General features: G+C 49.1%; 1 protein-coding gene across 3 annotated transcripts in view; it reads left to right on the top strand.

The window, feature by feature from the left end:
* SUSD6 (sushi domain containing 6) overlaps positions 1 to 18,828 on the top strand; it is a 91,774-nt gene extending 72,946 nt beyond the window's left edge. For all 3 annotated transcript variants that reach the window (XM_033106866.1, XM_033106867.1, XM_033106868.1), the window contains exons 3-6: positions 8,385 to 8,582; positions 9,567 to 9,705; positions 12,389 to 12,816; positions 14,754 to 18,828. In XM_033106866.1, the coding sequence (XP_032962757.1) occupies positions 8,385 to 8,582; positions 9,567 to 9,705; positions 12,389 to 12,816; positions 14,754 to 14,779 (791 nt within the window). In that variant the 3' untranslated portion in view covers positions 14,780 to 18,828. The remainder of the gene's footprint in view (positions 1 to 8,384; positions 8,583 to 9,566; positions 9,706 to 12,388; positions 12,817 to 14,753) is intronic.
* Positions 18,829 to 19,374: the final 546 nt, after the last annotated feature.

Here is a 19,374-nt window from a genome sequence, read left to right as displayed (position 1 = left end):
GCAGTAGGATGAAGGAGCGGTCCTCCTGCCGCCCTTCTTTTAGCAGTCATAGTAGTAAGGGGACTAGGGGTGCAGTCCCAGGTGGCAGCCTCTTCCCCCAAGTCCCTGAGCTGTGAGAACAAGAGGGGCTGAAAGGGTAACAGGCCATATGGGAGCCATTCGTCAGTCCAGAGCCACCCGGGCTGTTCTGTGAAGGGAAGTGGCGAAAAGGGTTGGCATATTACTGAACTGGAGCAAGGGGAGAGAAAAGCAAGCTCCCCCAAGTGCTCATCTTGCTCTGTTCTCTGCCTGTCCCCTCTCCAGATATCCAGAAATTTCTGTAACAATCCTTTTTTTTTCCTTTGCCAAAGTCTTTGCCCTTCCAGAGGTAAGGGTTTAGTTTGCTATGTGAAAGTACATGTAGAGAATTTATCAGTGCCTGATACGTGCGAGGCAGGATGCAGGACGCTTCCAGGTAGTTTTATCGGTCCTCCCAGACAACTGCGTGGAGAGGGGTACTGTCCTTTAAAGAAAGCTCAGGAGAGCTCAGGCAGCTGACAGGGTCGCCGAGCAGGCGTCAAACCCAGATTGCTCTGTCTGATCCCCAAGGCCGTGCTCTGACCCCCGCCCCCATGGCCCTGATCCTCTTAGGGCTCTTGTCTGTTCTGGAAACTTATCTCAAATCAGAAACCACATGACCCTTTGCAGTTAGAAACAAGACTGTGCCTTGAAATGGGGGCAAAATTTTGCAAGTTAAGTAGATTTCTACTAAGCATCTACTCTCTGTCAGACTCTATGCCAAGAACTGGGGGGTACAAAAATGAACAGAGCAAATGCTCACCCTACAGTTTGGGTGGGTGGGTAGGTGGGGTTAGTAGAGAGGTGGAGGAAGAACTGACCCGTGAGAAAACAGTTGCAGAGACAGTGTGGTGATGGTTTACGGAGAGGATGGAGATGTTATGAGAACACAGGAAAAACAAAGCTTCTGTTTATTGAATACTTAGAGTGTGACAGACCCAACACCAGGTATTTTACCTACATAATTGTGATGAATCTGCACAGCATCTCTGTGAGGTCGACACCTGTCATACCCCCATTTTACAGCCGAGGGGGAGGAAGACCTGCCTACGCCCACATGGTGGCTCTCATTTTAGCCCCGTGCTGGTAAGCTCTGTCTTGTGCTGCTTCATTCTCTCCAGAACTTCTCTTTGGGACGTTTTGGTTTCCTGGAGCAAGGCCGTTCCAAGGTGACCTCGGAACTGAATCTTGAAAGATGGGTGGGGTTGCAGCTGATCTGACCACATGTGCTTTCAGGTCAGGGTTTCCAGGCTGAGGAGAGAAACAGCACTTCTTCTTTCGGAATGACTAAGGACTTTGGTGGCTGCTTCCAGGTGACAAGAGTTTTCATGTTTGGGGCAGGGTTCAATAAAGAAAGTGGTCCTTCTTGTTGGCTGTGAAGCTGCTGGCTGGCATTTCCCCTCGCCTGTGAGGTGGAGGGAGTGAGGGACCCACACATAAAACAAGACGGACTGGCTCTGAAGCCAGACCCTCCCATGAGTCGCAGGGCTTGGGCTGGGCCTCTCTTAAGAAAGGGGTGACGGGGCCCTCAGAGGAGCTGTAGGGGGCAGCCTAAGCCTTGAGTGGTTTCTTTCTGTTCCCCGTCCGGACTCCAGGGCCACACCCTGGGAAAGGCTGGCCCTCCCCTCGCATGTGGGAAGTTCTCATGAGAAAAAGGATTCTGTCTGGACAATGGGCTTCCTGTCTGGCTGCTGGGAAGGGTCTTAGAGAAGAGGAAGGTTGCACATGGCGTGAGAAATCGTCTCTGCCCGATTGCTGCAGCCAGCTTCAGACTTTTCACTGTTTGAGTGGAGGGCCAGGCCGGCAGAAAGCCGAGGAGAGCCATGGACAGAAGCAGCCCTTGGGTGTCTCTTGAGTAATTGAACTCCTGCCTGTTTCCCTGCCCCGACCTGCCTCAGCAAATGTAGTAGCTTCTGCACAGACAGGATGCTTCTCCTCAAGCCTCTCATAGCCTGTGTTCAATTCAAAAACCATGGGGTGGCTGCAGGACTTTTATGAAAGAAACTCAAATAGATGGTGAGGCCAGCCACCCACCTGACTTTAGACAAATTTGCAAATGTCAGAAGAGGCTACAGAGGTCATCTAATTCAGTGCCTCAGTACTGAAACAGGCCCGGAGAGGCCAGTGTCCACGGCAGTACCCAGATTGTCTGTCACTGGGCTCCCCTCTGTGTGGCTCCCTTTCCAGAGGAGAATCTGGGCTCAGAAATCCTGTTACTGCCTAGTGCCATGGGGAGTTCTGCCCCTTGCTGAGTGACCGTGAGCAAGTTTCTTAATCTCATTCAATTTGCTCATCTGTCTCATGTTGTAATATGTTTCTTACAGGGTTTTTTGAAGCTTAAATGAGGTAAGTGCTTAAACTAGTGCGTGGCTTATAGTAGATGGTCAATAAATATGACCTATTATTACTGAGATTTAAAGAGGGCCTCAGAAGGAACCTTTTGACTGTAATCACATAATGGCCCTTTAACCGCTCTCTGCATTTGTTTGGAATACCCATCCCAGCTGTCTTGGGAGGCTTTCTTGAGGAAAATCCCCTCCCCTTTGAACTAGCCTGCTCACACTGTATAATGCCTTTCCTTTCACATACAGAGTAGCTCCATGTTCCCAAAGCTGCAGAGGGGGAGCTGCAGAATGGAAGCTGGTGTGCTATCCTGTCAGCAGGCCCAGGTTTCCTCAGTGCTTAGGAGCTAGGCTGACTCATGAATCCAGCTTCATGACTTACAGATGTGTGGTTTGGGGCAAATTTCTCAACTCAGCTAAGCCTCCTCGTTCTTCTCTGTAAAAGGAAGAAAATGTAGTACCTGTTTCATAGAAAGAGAGACCTCAGAAGCGTGCCTGGCGTATGTAATACACTGTTTGTAGTAATTATCTTCCTCATCTTCTGTTCCTCCCCAAAAGAAAACCTACACATTTGAACACCTTTTTGCTCTGTTCTCACCTGGATTTTTCTCTGGCTCTCTGTGCTCCTAACAAACCATTTGGGACTAGAAGTAGAAATTGGGCCTTCATATAGTAGGAAAAGGTTTTGAGAGCAAGCACGTAGGTGAAGCTTTTAAAACAACCTGACGGGACCCTAAGCGCTCAGTGCTGTCTTCTTTCCACACCTGCAGTTGAACCTAATAGTCCATGCCCTGTGGCATGATGGTGAACCCATTCCACTGTTTTCAGGTCCCCAGACTCATGCTGACTCTCAGACACAGACTTGTTCCTGTGCTGCCCAGCGTGGTGGCCACTCGACCCATGTGGCTACTAGGAAATGTAGAATGGCCCGTGTGTATTTCTGTTGGACAGTGCCGTGCTGGATATGTGGTTTTCGTCCTTTGCATCCTCCCCGCTCCTTATTTTGTGCTGTTTCTCTTCTTCGCCAGGGCCTGTCACCTTCCTTAGGCTGCCAGCAGTGCTCAAATGAGCCTGTCTGCCCAGAAGGACACCCCAGGCTAATAGAAAAGCGCACCTTTGAACATCACCTTCTCTGATTTCCATTGGAGTTGGCTGTGTGCGCATCTGTGTCCTCCTAGCTTCTAAGCATTTAAGGGCAAAGGCCTGTCACATTCAGTTTTATGGCCCTCTGGGTGTCTTGTGTGGTGATCACACCTGCCTTAATCATTGTTGGAATCACAACCAAATAGGAACATGGACGATTCTGCCTCAACTGTGTCCCTGATGATTACGATGGCCATACTGGGGTGCTGGGCTTGGGGAGCCTCTTTCTGCTCCCCTAAATTCTCAGAAATCCTTCTTCAGCCAGCCTATTTTTCAGCACCCTGATTAAGCACCTGTTTCTCTGTACCCAGTTTAGTTCTGCTGCACTGATTGTTTTGTCTAAAACGACATTATTTCAGAGCTGTGAGTGCACACGACAGTTTCTCAAGCCTCAGTCCCTGTGTTCGGAAGTGTCGTGTGTGCTTGACACTGTCGTCAACCAGAAACCTCTTTTGTTGAGAGCCTTTTAAAAATGCGCGAGGTATTTAAACATCTGCTTCCCTCCTCAAGCTGATTTCACATTCCCTCCTCCCCATGCCTCGTTTTGAAGGGGTTTGAGGATTTGTTCAGTTTGTTAAACTGAACGCAGTGACCCTGGGGCCTTTCCTAGAGCTTGTTTTGATTTGCTTTTTATGAACTCTTACGAAAGTTTGTTTTGTTTTAATTTGCTGCCACTTCCTAAAAAGCTAGTCCCCCAAACAACAAACACAAAGAACATTTGAAGAGCTGACTGAGGGTTCTTACTGGTTTCTACTGGGGGTTTTAGGCTGTGGTGACGTTGTGATGGAAGTATCACCGGATCGTTTTGCTTTTCCATCTGCGCCGTCACCAGCTGGGTGGATGGCCTGTCCCTGAATGACTACTGTGCTGGGCCGGGCCCCTGAAGAATTATCTCACCGCTTTCTGTGCTCGCCAGAAGCCAGAGTGGCTGAGAGAGACAGTGGAAAGCAGAGAGGGAAACTAAGGAGAATTGATTTTTTTCCCCGTAAAATTTCTATCTTTTGGCTTTCTCCCTCTCTTTTTAAAATTATGCAGTTTTGCCAAATCAGATGAGTTTATTGTCTTCTTGAGGTTAAGAACAGAGCTTGAAACTTCCTCTGTGGACCTGGGGTTGTCAGAGAGCGAGCTAGATGCTCAGATTAAGTCAGCCTCTTGCCCAGAACAGTGGCTTCTGGAAGCCACTGGATGATTTATTTGTTCTTCCTGATCTTTCCTTTCCTGCTAATAACCCTGCACGTCACTGAGAGGGTCCTCGCCAACACCTGCCTTTGCCAAGATTCGCCCACTCTGCTCTTCGACTGCGCCAGAAGGCTGTATTTTTTTCTTGTTTTCTTGGTGTCTTAAAATGACCTTGCCTTTTTTTTTCCTTCTAAGTCCTCCTTATTTCCTTCTTGGACCAGGGGCAGCCTCTTTATGATGCTGAACCTTATATACTTTTGTTTCCTTTGTGAGACCTTCATAGATCAACATAAAAGAACTTTTGTACAGTTTATTTTAGCATACTAGGGTGGCTATACTGTACATACTGTAAAGGTTCTCTCTACCTCTGGTCCATCTTACATCAAATTTAGCTTCTCTTATAATTCTGCCCTTCTCAAAACCCTTCAGAGGCTCCCCTTTTCATTTGAATATAGTGTGAACACTCCCTGTTGCAGTCAAGATGGTTTAATTGCTCTTTACATTTTTGGAGAGGGTGCAATTTTTCTTTATTATATTATGCAACTCAGCTAACCTGGGCTACTACTCTGGACTTAACCTGCTCTTTCCTTCTTCAGTGCATTTGCTTCAAATTACCACCTCCTTACGTCCTCCTGTTCTGAGGACGTAAAGTCCCGTTTGAAACACTGCTTCCTTCATGGGCCTTTCCTCATGTCCCCCACACAAGATGGGATCTCTCCTGCTTTCAGCTCCCTCTTATAACACTCTTTGACAACACAGTCACATTCTTTGACATGTCTTAGAATAAATCTGTGTAGAATATCTTAGGAAGAATACAGAAGAAATTGGTTCAGTGTTTAGAGAGAGGGACTGAGTGACTAGGGCACGGAGAAGGGCTCACTTTTGACTGTACATTTTTCTTAGTTTTCTAATTTTACACTGTGTATACTCAGATACTTCCTATGATTTTTTTCTATGAAAGTATTTGCATAACAAAGATCCAATCTGTACAATGCTATAAAAGAATACTGGAGAGTATAACCTGAGAGTAGGGAAAGTATCCTTAAACAAGACACAAAACCCAGGAGCCGGAAAGAAAATGACTTTTAAAATGTGTGTGTGCTTATTTGTCATATTTCTATGTAGCTACAAGTACCTGAAGTGTTTATCTTTTTCCAGAGCACGGTACAATGACCCCTACACAGTAATCGATGAATATTAGTTGAATTGAAATTGAATTGCAAGTCACTTCTTTGTAGGCCTCACTTCTTTTTATAAAATGAGTGCTAGTGACCTTCAGGGTCCTGCTCAAAGATTCTGTGAGGATGCGGCTTTATGAGCAGAAATTCCCAGCAACGCAGGAGCAGCTCTTCCCCTGAGACCGTCTTTCCCAGCACACTGGACAGTGTGGGTCCTGCCTGCTTCCAGGGGCTGCCCTGGGGTGCTCAGCATTAATTATGTGGAGGAAATGAACCAATTAGACATAGTAAGAGGAGAGCCAGGGGATCTATGGCAGGCTTGTTGCCCTGAACAAAAGAGGCAAAGTATAAAGGGTGAAACAGTTTGCTGAGGTTTCTTTGGAAATTCAGCTGGCCAGCTCTTTGAACTACTTGGCCAAGGTTTAGCTAGGCTCCAGAATGCATGTTTGCCTCTGTCTCCCTCCTGTTCAAGACTTTGGACGAGGTGGGTGGTGTGGGAACCATCTGGAGAGGGGGAGTGAGGAGACTTATTTGGGCTCATCTGCTAGTTTCAGAGAAGCTGCCCAGACTTCTCTGGATCCCTGTGGCACATACCCCAGCTTTGTTTTGTTAACGAGCTCTTTAAAAATGGAGACTTGGGGCTCAGTTGGTGAGCACAAGAGCTCTGAACAACAGGGTTGCCGGTTCAATTCCCACATGGGCCAGTGAGCTGCCCCCTCAACAACTAGATTGAAGACAACGCGCTGCCGCTGAGCTTCCGGAGGGGTGGCCGGATGGCTCAGTTGGTTAGAGCGTGAGCTCTCAACAAGGTTGTCGGTTCAGTTCCCTCAATGCGATGGTGGGCTGCGCCCCCTGCAACTAAAGATTGAAAACGGCGACTAGACTTGGAGCTGAGCTGTGCCCTCCACAACTAGATTGAAGGACAACGACTTGGAGCTGATGGGCCCTGGAGAAAGACACTGTTCCCTAATATTCCCCAATAAGAAAAAAATTGGAGTCTTTTCTCTCTATCTTAGTGCTAAGAAACTGGAGGGCGGGGAGCCATTGTCCCCAGTTAGACGCGTTATCCAGCCCCAGCCTGGCCAGCAGTCAGCTTGCTAATAGCAGTTTGTAGGTTGAAGGGAAGTGATATTTGGTGAGATGCTGGAAGGGCACCTCTGAGTGAGTGCTGGGTGGGAGTGTGAATGGGAGAGCACCTATCTGGGACAGACTGACTCCAGGTCTGTGAGAGGAAGTGAAAAAAAAGCCCCACAGATCCTATTCTCGTCCTGATGTCCTTGTGGTCTCCAGGGTGGGGCGGAGTATCCGTCAGCCAAATCCAAAGTCCTTTGCAAACTTGTGTCTTTCTTGCATTCGTGAGGCTATGGCAAGTTGAAGTTAGTGGGTTTCTGGCCATCCCGCCAGCGCGCCTTCTCTCCCAGCTTAGCTTTCCAGACAATGATCCCTTAGTGTCCACACTGTGGCCCTCCTATTTTTGGCTAAGTATGCCCCGTAGTCCACTGCCTGGGGACTCAATTCTGCAGTGTTGGTCCAGGGTCAGAAGGGCAGGCCATGGAATCAGAGGTCACCCTCTCCTCCCCAGGGCTGCTCAGACCTTCCAGCTCCTCTGACTTACCATTTCTGCAACTTATCCACATCCCCCTAACTGGCCTATTTGAATGGGAGGTAACCTTGATACACACTCTTCATTAGCTCATGGGGTAGAAGCAGTGTCTGCTGGTGGAAAGAGCACAGATATTAAAACCAGAAGACTTGAGTCTGCTCCCAGGCCTGCCATTTACTCTGCCTTACGCATAGCTAAAAGTCATTTAACTTTTGTGGGCCTCAGTTTCCTCATCTTCAGAGGGGCGTCATGATAACTACCTCATGGAATTGTCAGACGAATACATAAGATAGGAAGTGAAGGGGCTTTTAAAACTGGACAGTCCTGAATGAAAAATGTGGATTTACTGTGGGCTGGAGGCACCCGATGCCAGTGACTAGTCTGGAAATGGGAGGTACTGCCCGCAAATCCATCAGAAATCTTCTCTGCCGCCAAGATGGTGCATTTGTATCACACGATGAAGTCCTTTCTGGTATTGATATTGGAAATAAGGCTAGCATTTCCCCCACAGGTTAAGAGTATTGTACCACCTTTCACTGATTCATTGCGTGTTTCATTAGGTATTATTAAAACCATATTATATGCTAGATCTCTGAGTTCAGGACTTGGTCAGAGTCTACCATTCAATTGTGGATGCAGCTCTCTTAAGGAGCAGTGGGGAGAGGAAGGAAAATTTTGCAAGCAGCCAGACTTCCCTTGTTGCCGGTGCACTTCCTCTCTCAGTGGCAACCTGAATTTCCAGGGCTTGACCAACAGCCTTTCCATTGGACCAGCTCTGCTGCTCTTGTGTTTCTTGTTGAGGCTTCAGAACTCGCCCCCTCCCCTCCGTGTCACTGAGAGGACTCCCACTAGAAATCCTCACCACTCTCTTTGTCTTTGCAGTGTGTTCCCTGCCCCCAGAGCCAGAGAATGGGGGCTATGTCTGCCACCCTCGGCCCTGCAGAGACCCCCTGAACTCGGGCAGTGTCATCGAGTACCTGTGTGCTGAAGGCTACATGTTGAAGGGTGACTACAAATACCTGACGTGTAAGAATGGCGAATGGAAACCAGCCATGGAGATAAGCTGCCATCTCAACGAGGGTCAGTTGGGCAAATGAGAAAGGGGTTCTGCTTTTGTCTAACTTACAGGAAATGGTGCTTGCTTTCCCCGGAGCGTCCTGTGCTGGGGGGTAACACAGCCCTTTTGATGCCCTGAAGTCTGCCTTCTTTTGTGATTTCATGTCTTTGTGAAAGACGTTTGGGGTTTCTGGTGCAAGTCCCACTGTGGTTCAGCTGAGCCACTGACGGGCTCGGTCGCCTTACTGAGGCATCTGTTCTGCTACGTAAGGCCCTTTGATGCTCAGAATCTCTTGTTTACCTAGCCAAGTGCTGGTGGACTTTGTGTTTTACTAACACATAAGCATAATGCCAACACCTTCTGTAGTGTCTCTTTTATATTTTTTTTTTCTTGAATGATAATGGACTGTTTTGTTATGGAGCTACAGTCCAGCTGGACAGAAGACCTGCCCCCCTCCTGCCTTCTCCTGTCATGCATGACAGAAAAATCCAGCTGCCTGCAGGAAAGGGCATCGTACAGCCGTCTCTGTGCTTCACACTCAGGCTGCATGGCCATGACACCCCAGAGAAGGGAGGCGACTGGCCTGAGAATGACAACTAAAGCTGCAGGATCTTAGAACAGCGGGTTATTTCAACCCAGTTCTTACAAATTTTCCTGCTACATGAGGAAAAAGAAGGGTGGACTTAAGATAGTGGAATGATGTGTCCATTTAATGACTACTGGGGACAGGATCGGAAGTGGTTTATAAAGATAAGCTCTCGATGTGAGTGAGGTTAGGTATCAGATGGCCCTCAGTGAAGGGAATATTAGATTCAGGAAGCGGATTAGGGAAATGGCCCCTTTCCTTGTTTGCATAAGCTGCTGTGCACTGTTACTCCTAAAATGGCCCTCGCTGTGGCATGTCTCTGCAGGGAACCATGCAGAGGGCCTTTGATAAGAGCAGCTGTGGGGCTCATGTGTTATGTGTCTGGATACAAACTGCTTCTGATAATGGCTTGTTTCTGTAGACAAAGACACCAATACGTCACTCGGGGTCCCCACACTGTCCATAGTGGCTTCCACTGCCAGCTCCGTGGCGCTCATTCTGCTCCTCGTGGTGCTGTTTGTGCTGCTGCAGCCAAAGCTGAAGTCTTTCCATCACAGCAGGTGAGCCCAGTTGCGGTGGGTGATGGGCTTTGTGATGAGCGCTGGCCTTTGGCAGAGGGTTGCTGGGATGTCTGCCAGCCTGTGCGTGTCTGTGGGTGCCCAGGGAGAGGAGGGGGCCCTGCCAGGTGTTACACTCCTGGATGTGCTGGGCACCGTGCTTGTTGCTTTACATACATTGTCTTAATCCTCACAGGAACATTTCAGATAAGGAAACTGAGGCTTAGAGAGGTTAAGTCATTCTCTCAGGTCTTCCCTCTAGATGAAGACAGAGCTGAGATCTGAACCCTCTCTGTCCAACTCCAAAACCATGTCCAAAACCATGTCCAAAACCAACTCCAAAACCTACATTAGTGGCTTTCAGAGTGTGGTTCCAGCACCACCGTCACCTGGGAACTTTGAGGAATGCAAGTTTTCAGGCCCCGCCCAGACCACCTGAGTGCATTGCCCTGGCAGTTCCTCCTTCCCGCCGACTGGAACAGTTTCTGTTCATTCACAGCCCTTCAGAAGTCACTGTCATCAGGAACAGGCTAAACTGCGCGAAATACAATGTTCCTACTTGGAATTTACACACGTGGACCAGGCTCAGTTTAATCTCCTGTACTGCGTGTGATTTTTCTTTCTTTTCACTTTGTTTTGTTAGAGAGAGAGGGTAGCAGCTACTTTTAAGGTTGTTAAATAATTAATAGAATAAAGAGGATTTGGAAGGGACTATTTATTTGAGAGAATAAGCTATTTCCACATAAAGTCAAGCTGATTTTCTTGCCATTTCATTCAAATTAGGGAGCTTTTCCCCCGTGTAGTTAACTAGTTAGTCTGGCTGATTTTACCTCTCTTGAGTGGAAGATAGATTTGGTTTTCATTATGCACTCTGTTTAAATTTTGTACTGTTGTACATGTATTATTTTTTAAACAACAACAAAAAATTATTTTGAGTAACTAGTTACGCACATGCCAGAATACACACTGCTTTCCATGCTACCTTACCGTCAAAGTTTTCCTTCCTTCCAGAAACCTCTGAGCACTTTCATGAGTGCCACTTTTGTCATCCTCACAGTGTGTATGCCATTTGAATTGGGTAGCACAGGTTTTATCTCCAAGTACAGATGAGGAAATTGCGAACTAACAACAGTCTAGCAATCCAATGCGGTCCAGCCATAGGCCGTACGTCCGTGTTGTGATGCACTGAGGAGGGCAGAGCAGCTGTCCAGTGTTCTAGGCAAACACTGGCCTCCGTCTAATCCCAAGGACGCAATTGGACAAGTCCAGTGTGGGGCATTCTAGGAGACGGCTGGCCTAGAGTCTATTAAAAAAAGTCATTGTCACGAAAGAAAAGCTGTAGGGGACTCTTCTGGATTAAAGGAAAGAGACAGGACAGCTACGTAAATGCAGTGCGTGATCCTTAATTGAGTCCTGGATGAAAACAAACACCTGGAACAGATGTATTTGTGGCTAGTTGGGGAAATTTGTGTTACAGTATTATACCAGTGTTCAACTTCTGGGTGACATATTCTGTAGTTACACAGGAGAGAAGTTCTAGGAGGTGTGTACTCAATAATGTCTTCAACTTACTTTCAAAATGGTTTGGATTAAAAGAAAAGTGTGCGCACATAACAAGTAATCCCCAGAAAGGTGTCCATGTGCATAAACCACAAACATAATGTTGAGTTGAGTAAAAGAAGCCAGACACATACACATATATACACACAAATTTACTGTATACCCCATTCATAGAAAGATCAGAAATATGCAAAACTATAGTGTTGGAGGATTCATGTGTATGCAGTAAAACTATTAAAACAAAAAGCAAAGGAGTGATTTTCACGAACATTAGGATGCCCGTTACTTCTGGGGATGAGGACGTGGGAGGTGACGGGCAGGAGAGGAGGTCTGGGTGCCGGCAGGTTCTCTTTCTGACCGAGGTATGGTTTATACAGTGTGACCTTCGCAGTAAGTCACTGAGGTACACATTTTTCTGTGTGTTATTTTCTATATTTGTGTTACAATTCATATACAGTATTTTTTTAACTTTAGAAAGTTGTGCCAGGTGAGTGCCAGGTGAACTTTAGAAAGTTAAAAAAATAATAATAATAAGGCACACAAAGTGGCAGAGTCAGAAGAACTAAATTCTTCCAAGTTGGAGTCCAGTATCCCATTTCAAGACCACAGTGCTTCTCTCTCCTCTCCTTTTTAAAACATCGCTGTGTGGAGATGTAATTCACAGGTCATTCGGTGTAGCCGATTGGAGTCCACGGGCGATGGTTTTAGTCCGTTCCTGGGTATGTGCACCCAGCGTCCTCTCTCCCAGCCTGCCTGTGCCAGGTGAATGGCTCTATGCCCAGGTCTCTAGGTGCCTAGTTTTGCACAGTCTAGGTGCCTATGAGCCCAGAGGTTAAGAACACAATCTCTAGAAGGAGCTGGAACTGGATTCACATTCCAGCTTCCTCCCTTACCAGCTGTGTAACTGTGAACAAGTTATTGAACTTCTCTGAGCCTCTTCTGCATTTTTGGTGACTCTCTGTGAAAGGGCTCAGGTGAGGATTCGGTGTGACAAAGTGTATAAAGCACTCAGTGCTGTGTCTGGCGTATAGTCAGTGCTCAAAACTGATTGGTACTTTTAGTGTTGCAGTATTCATTTGTGTGTGTATTTTAATTCTTCCTTTGTCTTTTCCTCCTCCGGATACAGGCGTGACCAGGGGGTATCTGGGGACCAGGTCTCCATCATGGTGGATGGAGTCCAGGTTGCGCTGCCATCTTACGAGGAGGCTGTGTACGGCAGTTCCGGTCACTGTGTGCCGCCCGCTGACCCCAGAGTGCAGATTGTGCTGTCAGAAGAGTCTGGGCCTAGTGGGAGGAACGGGCCGAGGGAGCAGCAGCTGCAGGACCAGGGGGCCTGTTCCTCTGCAGGCGGAGAGGAGGAGGCCCCGGGCCAGTCTGGACTGTGTGAAGCCTGGGGCTCCCGGGGCTCAGAGACTGTGATGGTACATCAGGCAACCACCTCGTCCTGGGTGGCCGGCTCAGGGAACAGCCAACTGGCGCACAAAGAAGCCCCCGATTCAGAGAACAGTGACATACAAAGCCTTTTATCCCTCACATCAGAGGACTACACAGATGGTAGGTGGTCTGTGCTGAGCGTGAATTACTAGCAGCTCAGGGTCCTTGCTGGGAGTGAGGAAGGGCTGGGAGCCTCTAATAAGTGGTGTGGGGGGCGGCTGGCTGCGAAGAAAGATAATACCTGGGGTATTAGCCTGCACAATAGGATTTCACCCTCAGCTCCAGATAGTTCTTTGGGCTCTGTATAGGGACACTTTCACTGTTGTCTGTGAATTTTAATGGTTTCGAGTCTCCAAAATTATTCATGGCCACATGGCTGTGCTAAATCAAAGGGTAGACAGCTGGTTGGAGGTGGGGTTGGGGGTTTGTCCTCTCGTTATAATTTTTATGTTCCCAAAAGGACAGGAATGACGAGGAAGTGTGGGGTCATATTACAGAGAAAACTGAAGCCTGTTCCTTTTCCAGAGCATTCAAGTACTTCGTTTTAAGTAGGAGAATGTCAGGTTCTATGTTAGTTGGTTTTCTTGCGCTATCTCAGTTAAACCTCTCAATGATGCTGAGAAGTACATTATTATATCCACATTTTACAGATGAGGAAACTGAGGCTCCAAGAGGGTAAGTCACTTGCCCATAGGTAAGTGGTTGAGCTGGGATTTGAAACCAGGTAGATCTGGCTCCAAAGCCTGCGATTATCATCCCATAGTGCCATGCGGCCCCTAGTGACTCCAGGCCCTTAGTGGCAAGTCAGCCATAGAATGAAACTGACACCTCCTGACACCTCTGCCTTTGCTGGAGCTTGGAGAATTGAATGTGGGGGTTGACTCTGTCACTTTAAAACATCTTTACATGAAATCCCAGTGTGATTCAGGATGCAGACAAAACTTAAATGTGTCCCTTTTGACAGTGAGGATTTCTGCATTTACAAAGTCCCTTGAAAAGAGCCTTAGAGAAAAATTTATGCTTCCAGGGACTCCTGGGTAAGTGTCTAAAATATCTGAAGGTAAAGAAGCTGGAAATTCTTGAATGCAGATCATTTTATGGCGTTTCCCAATTATCAATAACATGCCTTCTTTTTTCTTGGTAGGATATAGAGCTAGTAAGGGCCACTGAGTAGTTGACCCAGGTTTAAAGGTAGAAGCCACTACCCCCATGGGCAGCCAGCCACACATACTGTGTGTCTAAGTGCACACATATTGTGTGTCCACACATACAAGTGTCCAAGTGCAAATCTCAGCCCTTAGGCTTCCTAAGGAGCCAAGATGGTACCTCCTCTTCCCTCTTCTCCTTCTTGCTATTTTGCTTTGTTCCATGTATCAAACAAGCATTTTCAAGAGCCCAGCTTGTGCCTGGTGCCAGATTAGGTTGCAGGGGTAATGCATAGAAATACGAAACATGCTCTCTGCCTGCATGGATTGTCAGTCAGTTGGGAAGAGGGAGGCTATACTCGAGAAATAATGGGATCAAGAATTGTAGGGTCCGTGTCAGAATGAGGGGTTGAGAAAACAAAACACGGAGGCTATTGAGTTCGCTGCAGGCAATGCCTTAGCTGTCTGGAGCTGACGGTACCGTAGGAAGTCAGGACCTTGAGGCGTGAGGAGACTGAGACCCTGAGAGGGTAAATCGTTTACTCACTACCATACAGCTGGAGGATGGCATTAAGGGGGAGGTAGGACTTAAGCAAGGCTCTGTGGTCTCATCTGGTGAGATTAGGGACAAAGAGTAGCAACTACACCAGCAGTTAGGCAGAAAAAAGGTGCAAATTAGTGGGAGCAGAAGGGGTTTGAATACCAGACTGAACATTCTGATTTTATCACATAGGTAGAGGGAGAGATGAGTAAGAAAGACCTAAAAAGGCGAGGGATTTAGACTACCTAAAATTGTCTGAGTAGTGCATTTTATTTTGTTAAACTAGGGGCTGCATGAGGACCCGTGCAGTGGGATCAGCTGTCGAGAGACCCACATGGGGTAACCATTGTGTTTTCCTTCTCTTCCTGCAGATATCCCACTGTTGAAAGAAGCATGAGGGCTGCCACTTGCCTCTCTCCTCTGCAATGGTCCTCTCTGCCCTTCCTCCCTCTCCCTGTGGGTTTGAGCACCCTGTGCTCCAGCCACCCTACCCGGACACCTGAGCTGCCACCTGTGGATCTGTGTATCTCTGAGAGCCTGCAGACCCACCTCGCTGGAAACTCAAGGAAGATTCGCCATCTGCCTGCTGGACAGCTGGAGGAGCTGGAGGAGCTGGCTTTTTGCCTGGCCCGGCCTTCCCATCCGTGTCAGGGACGTCTTTGAATGTGCTGGATTGAACCTTTCCTTTCCCTGAGCCCTCTGGGTCCCCTCCAGCCAGCTCTTTGGCAGCAGCCCAACCAGCCCACATGGGCCTGAGAGCCTCTGTGTTTACTTGTGCCTTCCCACAAGCCCGTCCAGTTTCCCTGTCACGCAGGCCTGTTGCTGTCCTACAAGCCTTAGTGGCCGCACTGTTGCCCCCTGCCACACAAGGGGCTGGGCTGGGGCTGGCCTGTTTTCTTTGAGGGCTGGCATCGCTGCCCTTAGCAGAAGCAGATCCAGGAGAGAGGGCTGTGGAGACAAGAGTGGCTCTAATTGGAGCAAGAGTTTTGGTCCCTGGGCCTGCCCCTGGTGGCACATTTCCTTGGCTGAGGATGGAGGATGTGGGAAATCCTACCAAAGCTGTCCCAGCACCTGGCTGTCTAGCTCAGAGGTGCCGCTTCTGGCCCCTGCTGAGTTGAGTTTCCAGAAAACATCCAGAAGATCCCAAAGGAGGCCAGTAAGGTGGCTGCTAATGAACTGTCTTCCTGATACGCAAGGACTCACCACCTCCTCCAACAGCGACCTTCCTGGCCTCGGTTTTCCTCTTTTCCTGGAGTATCAGGGACTCTGCGTGCTGCCTCCTGGGTGTTATCCTGGGCAGCTCCTGCTTCCTTGCTGCCCACAGAGGCCCAAGGGGAATCATCCCTGAGATGCCACGGAATGCCCATCTGGTCCCTGGCAGTTGGGGCAGGTTGCCCCGTCTGGGTTCGTGGTGATGGAGGGAACCTGAGAGGCACAGCCTGAGTCCCCAGGCAGCTGCAGGCAGCGCCAGCCCCGTCCTCACCACAGTCACGTGCCTTAGTAACTGCTCCAGGAAGCATCCTGCTGCTTGCTGCACTGCTGCTTTTCCTACTTCTGGCCTCGCCTGCCATCCCCTCCTCCTGTCTCACTGACAGACGGCTCCCTGGTCTCCTCTGGCACCTGGGGGAGGGGCTGAGACCGCCCTCACACTCCCACCTAGCCCGCCTGCGCTGGGTGAATGGCTGCAAACAAAGCAGCCTGGCTCTGGGCTCTGGGGTGGAAGGAGTGGGCTCCGTGCTCCACATGCTTCTGCTGGGGTCTCTCCATCAGCCGTGTCTTATTCGCTGATAGGGCTGGGCTGGCAGAGCTCAGCCAGGCTGCTGCCACCTTCAGAATCTGTGCTATTAAGTAGTACTTGTTTTTGAAGCGTTGGGGCTGGGAAACTTCAAAGCTGACCCGGTGCTGCACCTCTGCTCCTCCCCCAGCCTGTTTGGGGTGTTAAAAGTAATAAAGAGCCCAGTGTATTTTCAGCCCCTGACCAACAGGGTAGCTCCAGGAGCGGGGCCTCGGAGCTGAGGGGATGGCCTTCTCTCTGCCTCCTGCCGCCACTCACACACGCACTTTACTACCCGCTCAGTCCTGGCCTCTTGCCTCCACTTGCAGTCTTCCTTTCTCTCAGGGTAAGGCCGTGCCTGCCATGCCTGTTGGCCACTCCCACCCCTCTCCCCTTCCCCACCAGGAGCCCAGACCAGCATGGTTAGATGGGAATGTGGTCAGAGGTGCCAGAACTAGAACAGAAGCCTCTAAGGGAGATGACATGTACCAGGGACCTGTCCTTGGCCCCAGAAGAGGCCATTTCCAGAGAGTGCCTGCCAGCAGTCGCTGGCTCTGGGCCCATCTGGAGGGTGGGTCCCTAACGCCCCAGCTGCCTCACCTGCATGGGCTCTCCTTCCCCACGGGGGTACCCTTGTCTTCCTCCAAAACAGAAAGCAGGAGCAGATGGTGGGGGGTCCAAAGTCTCACTGCTAAACCTGCAGCTTTTATTTCCAATCTTCCAAAACCTGAATTCTAGCCTAGACTGTTTTTTAAAATAGAAGACCTTACCCTTTTTTATATCATTACTCTGGGGTGGTAGTTTTTTTTTTCTTCCTCTAAGAGACTGCACTTTTTATTTTAGGTTTATTCAGCCACATAGGTTATCAGCTTGAGCCTTCACAAAAATGAAAAGCCTTCCTTCTGAAGCTTTCTTCCCTCTCACCAGCCAGCCAGCCACAAATACTGTCCTGCAGGTCACAAGCCCAGACTTGTGTACCTGGTGGGAAAGAAAAGTCAGGGTAAAGGGGAGCCTCTTCCCCCGCCGCACGTGTCACTGGCTTTGATGAGCCCCTCCCCAAGGCCCTGAGCCTGTGGGTGCAGGAGCCAAGCCTTGCTGCTGACAGCTGTTAGTTTTCTCCCCCGCCCCCCAAGCTGTTTCTTAGCCATCAGCCATGCGCTGCTGTTTCTGGGGCTTCTGGGCTTTGTTCCTTGCAAGGGATTAGGGACTTCACAGCTGCCTTGAGGTGGGGCCTGGCTGGGAGACAGGTGGTGTCAGGTCGTGGGCTGGTAGGAAAGGGGCTGCCAGAGAGCCTGGAGCAGGTGGGAAAACTGTCCATAGCCTGGCTTTCCCGGGCTCACCTCTGGGGGAGTCCAGCAGAGGGCTTGTCCAGGAGAATGGTCAGCACCAAAGGACTTTTAGAAAGGTATTTTTTTGCACACGTGAGCTGACTCCGTACAGGTTTTATATCCTGGCAACTTGTAGTCACATTCCAGCGACTTACAAGGACCAGTATATGATGAAAATCACTTAAAATTTCCATCCCTTTCAATGCCTCAGTTTAGCATGTAGGCTCTATCTTTTGCCATTTCTGAATTTTTTGTGCCGTGTTCCCATTTCACTCTGTAAACTGAAATGAGCTGAATCCTGGCCACTTTGAGTCTTTTGGTTGATTAAGGCATTTCAGTGTGCGTTCTACTATTTGCAAACAGAACTGGAACTAAGGTTATCCTCCCTATTCATCTTGCCCTCGCCACCCCGCACTCCTGCTTTAAGTCCTGTGGAGAAGCTGGATGACAGGACAGATAAAGGGATGCTCTCCCTGCCTCCTAAGTGGTGACACAGGGATCAATAGCACTCTCAGCCTTTCCCCTCCGTCTCAGCTGAGCTCTCAGACCACTTGCTTCCCACGTAACAATGCCACTTCTATTCCCAGGTTACATCTTTGCATCAAGAGTGGAATATGCTACAAACATTTCTTAATCCTTGCCCCTTTTCTTCCCCCTTAAAGAGAATAAAGGACCCAGAAGGGAAGTGGTATACAGGCTTTCCAGCTGAGCTCCAGATGTGCTTGCTGAGGTCAGGCTGGGAGCTTCTCTGGTGGGGCCTGCGGAGGCTCCTGGCTCTCAGCATAGGGACAGTCATTACTGGTGCCCAGTGACTGGCTCGTGGAGGATTTTGCTTGGCAGATGGGTGGACTGGGTAGTACAATAGCTAGTTCCCTGGAGAGGGAAAGAGAGCAGTCTCAGCTTTGCTGGGAAACAATCTCTGGTTGAAAACCTAGTAGAACTTTGAACAAAAACTCCAAGGTTGAGCCGTGCACCAAGCAGCAAAGCTCTCTAGGGTGGGGTGCAGGGGCAAAGCATTTGGCTTGCCAAGCAGGGAGGAGAGATGGACGCAGGTTGTGTGGCTGCCCCCCCCAGCACCCCTGCCCTGGCTTACCACACCACTATGGAATTCTTGCGGAATGGTATTCATACAATGATTTCTAACGACATATGCATCAGTGACTCTGCAGGATGTCACTCGGTCAGTTTGGGTTTGCTTATTTTATTTGATATATATATATTTTTTTGGTATCCTGTACATTGCAGTGGGTGTGAAGATAGTATTTTAATATTTGTACAAAGTTTAATTTAATTTTAATTGTTCTATGTATATAACTGCATTTCTAAATAATAAAAAAAGAACTTCTTAATGAGGCACTTGTGAGAGATGCGAGCCTTCCTCAAAGTTTTTGTAGAAACCTTAGATTGAAAAGTGTGTGGGTAGGAGCTCGCAAAGGGAGGAAGCCCTGGCTCTGGGAGAGGAGGAGCGGGGACAAAGAGGTGGTCTATACGACAAGGAAGAGAGACCACAAACATAGGTGGGATTGATTTCTTCTTGTAAGTGCTCTCAGTGTGCCAACCACTGTGCGCAAGCTGGGACTCGGGGGCCCGGCCGGGTGTCTTGTGCTGGGGAGGCGGGCAGCGGCGACGCTGTGCCGGACGCTTGTGACCGGGAAGTTCAGGGGGGTGCGGGCCGTCGGAAAGCTCCTTTTGGACGTAAAGCTGACACGTAAGCTGAGAGGTGGAGGGCCACTCAAGGGAGGCAAAGGGGCAAAGGCAGAAGATGGCACATCCAGTTTGAGAAACCCCGCTGCTGCAGGGCGGGGCTGAGGGAGGGGGCAGGGCTAGGTCGTGGGGGCCCTCGTGAGCCAGGTTGGCGGTTCACTTCATCCGAACAGCAGCCGGAAGTGC

The sequence above is a fragment of the Rhinolophus ferrumequinum genome, chromosome 6 (assembly GCF_004115265.2).
Source record: "Rhinolophus ferrumequinum isolate MPI-CBG mRhiFer1 chromosome 6, mRhiFer1_v1.p, whole genome shotgun sequence".
In the NCBI taxonomy this organism is placed as follows: Eukaryota; Metazoa; Chordata; class Mammalia; order Chiroptera; family Rhinolophidae; genus Rhinolophus; species Rhinolophus ferrumequinum.
This window is presented reverse-complemented; position numbering and strand designations above follow the sequence as displayed.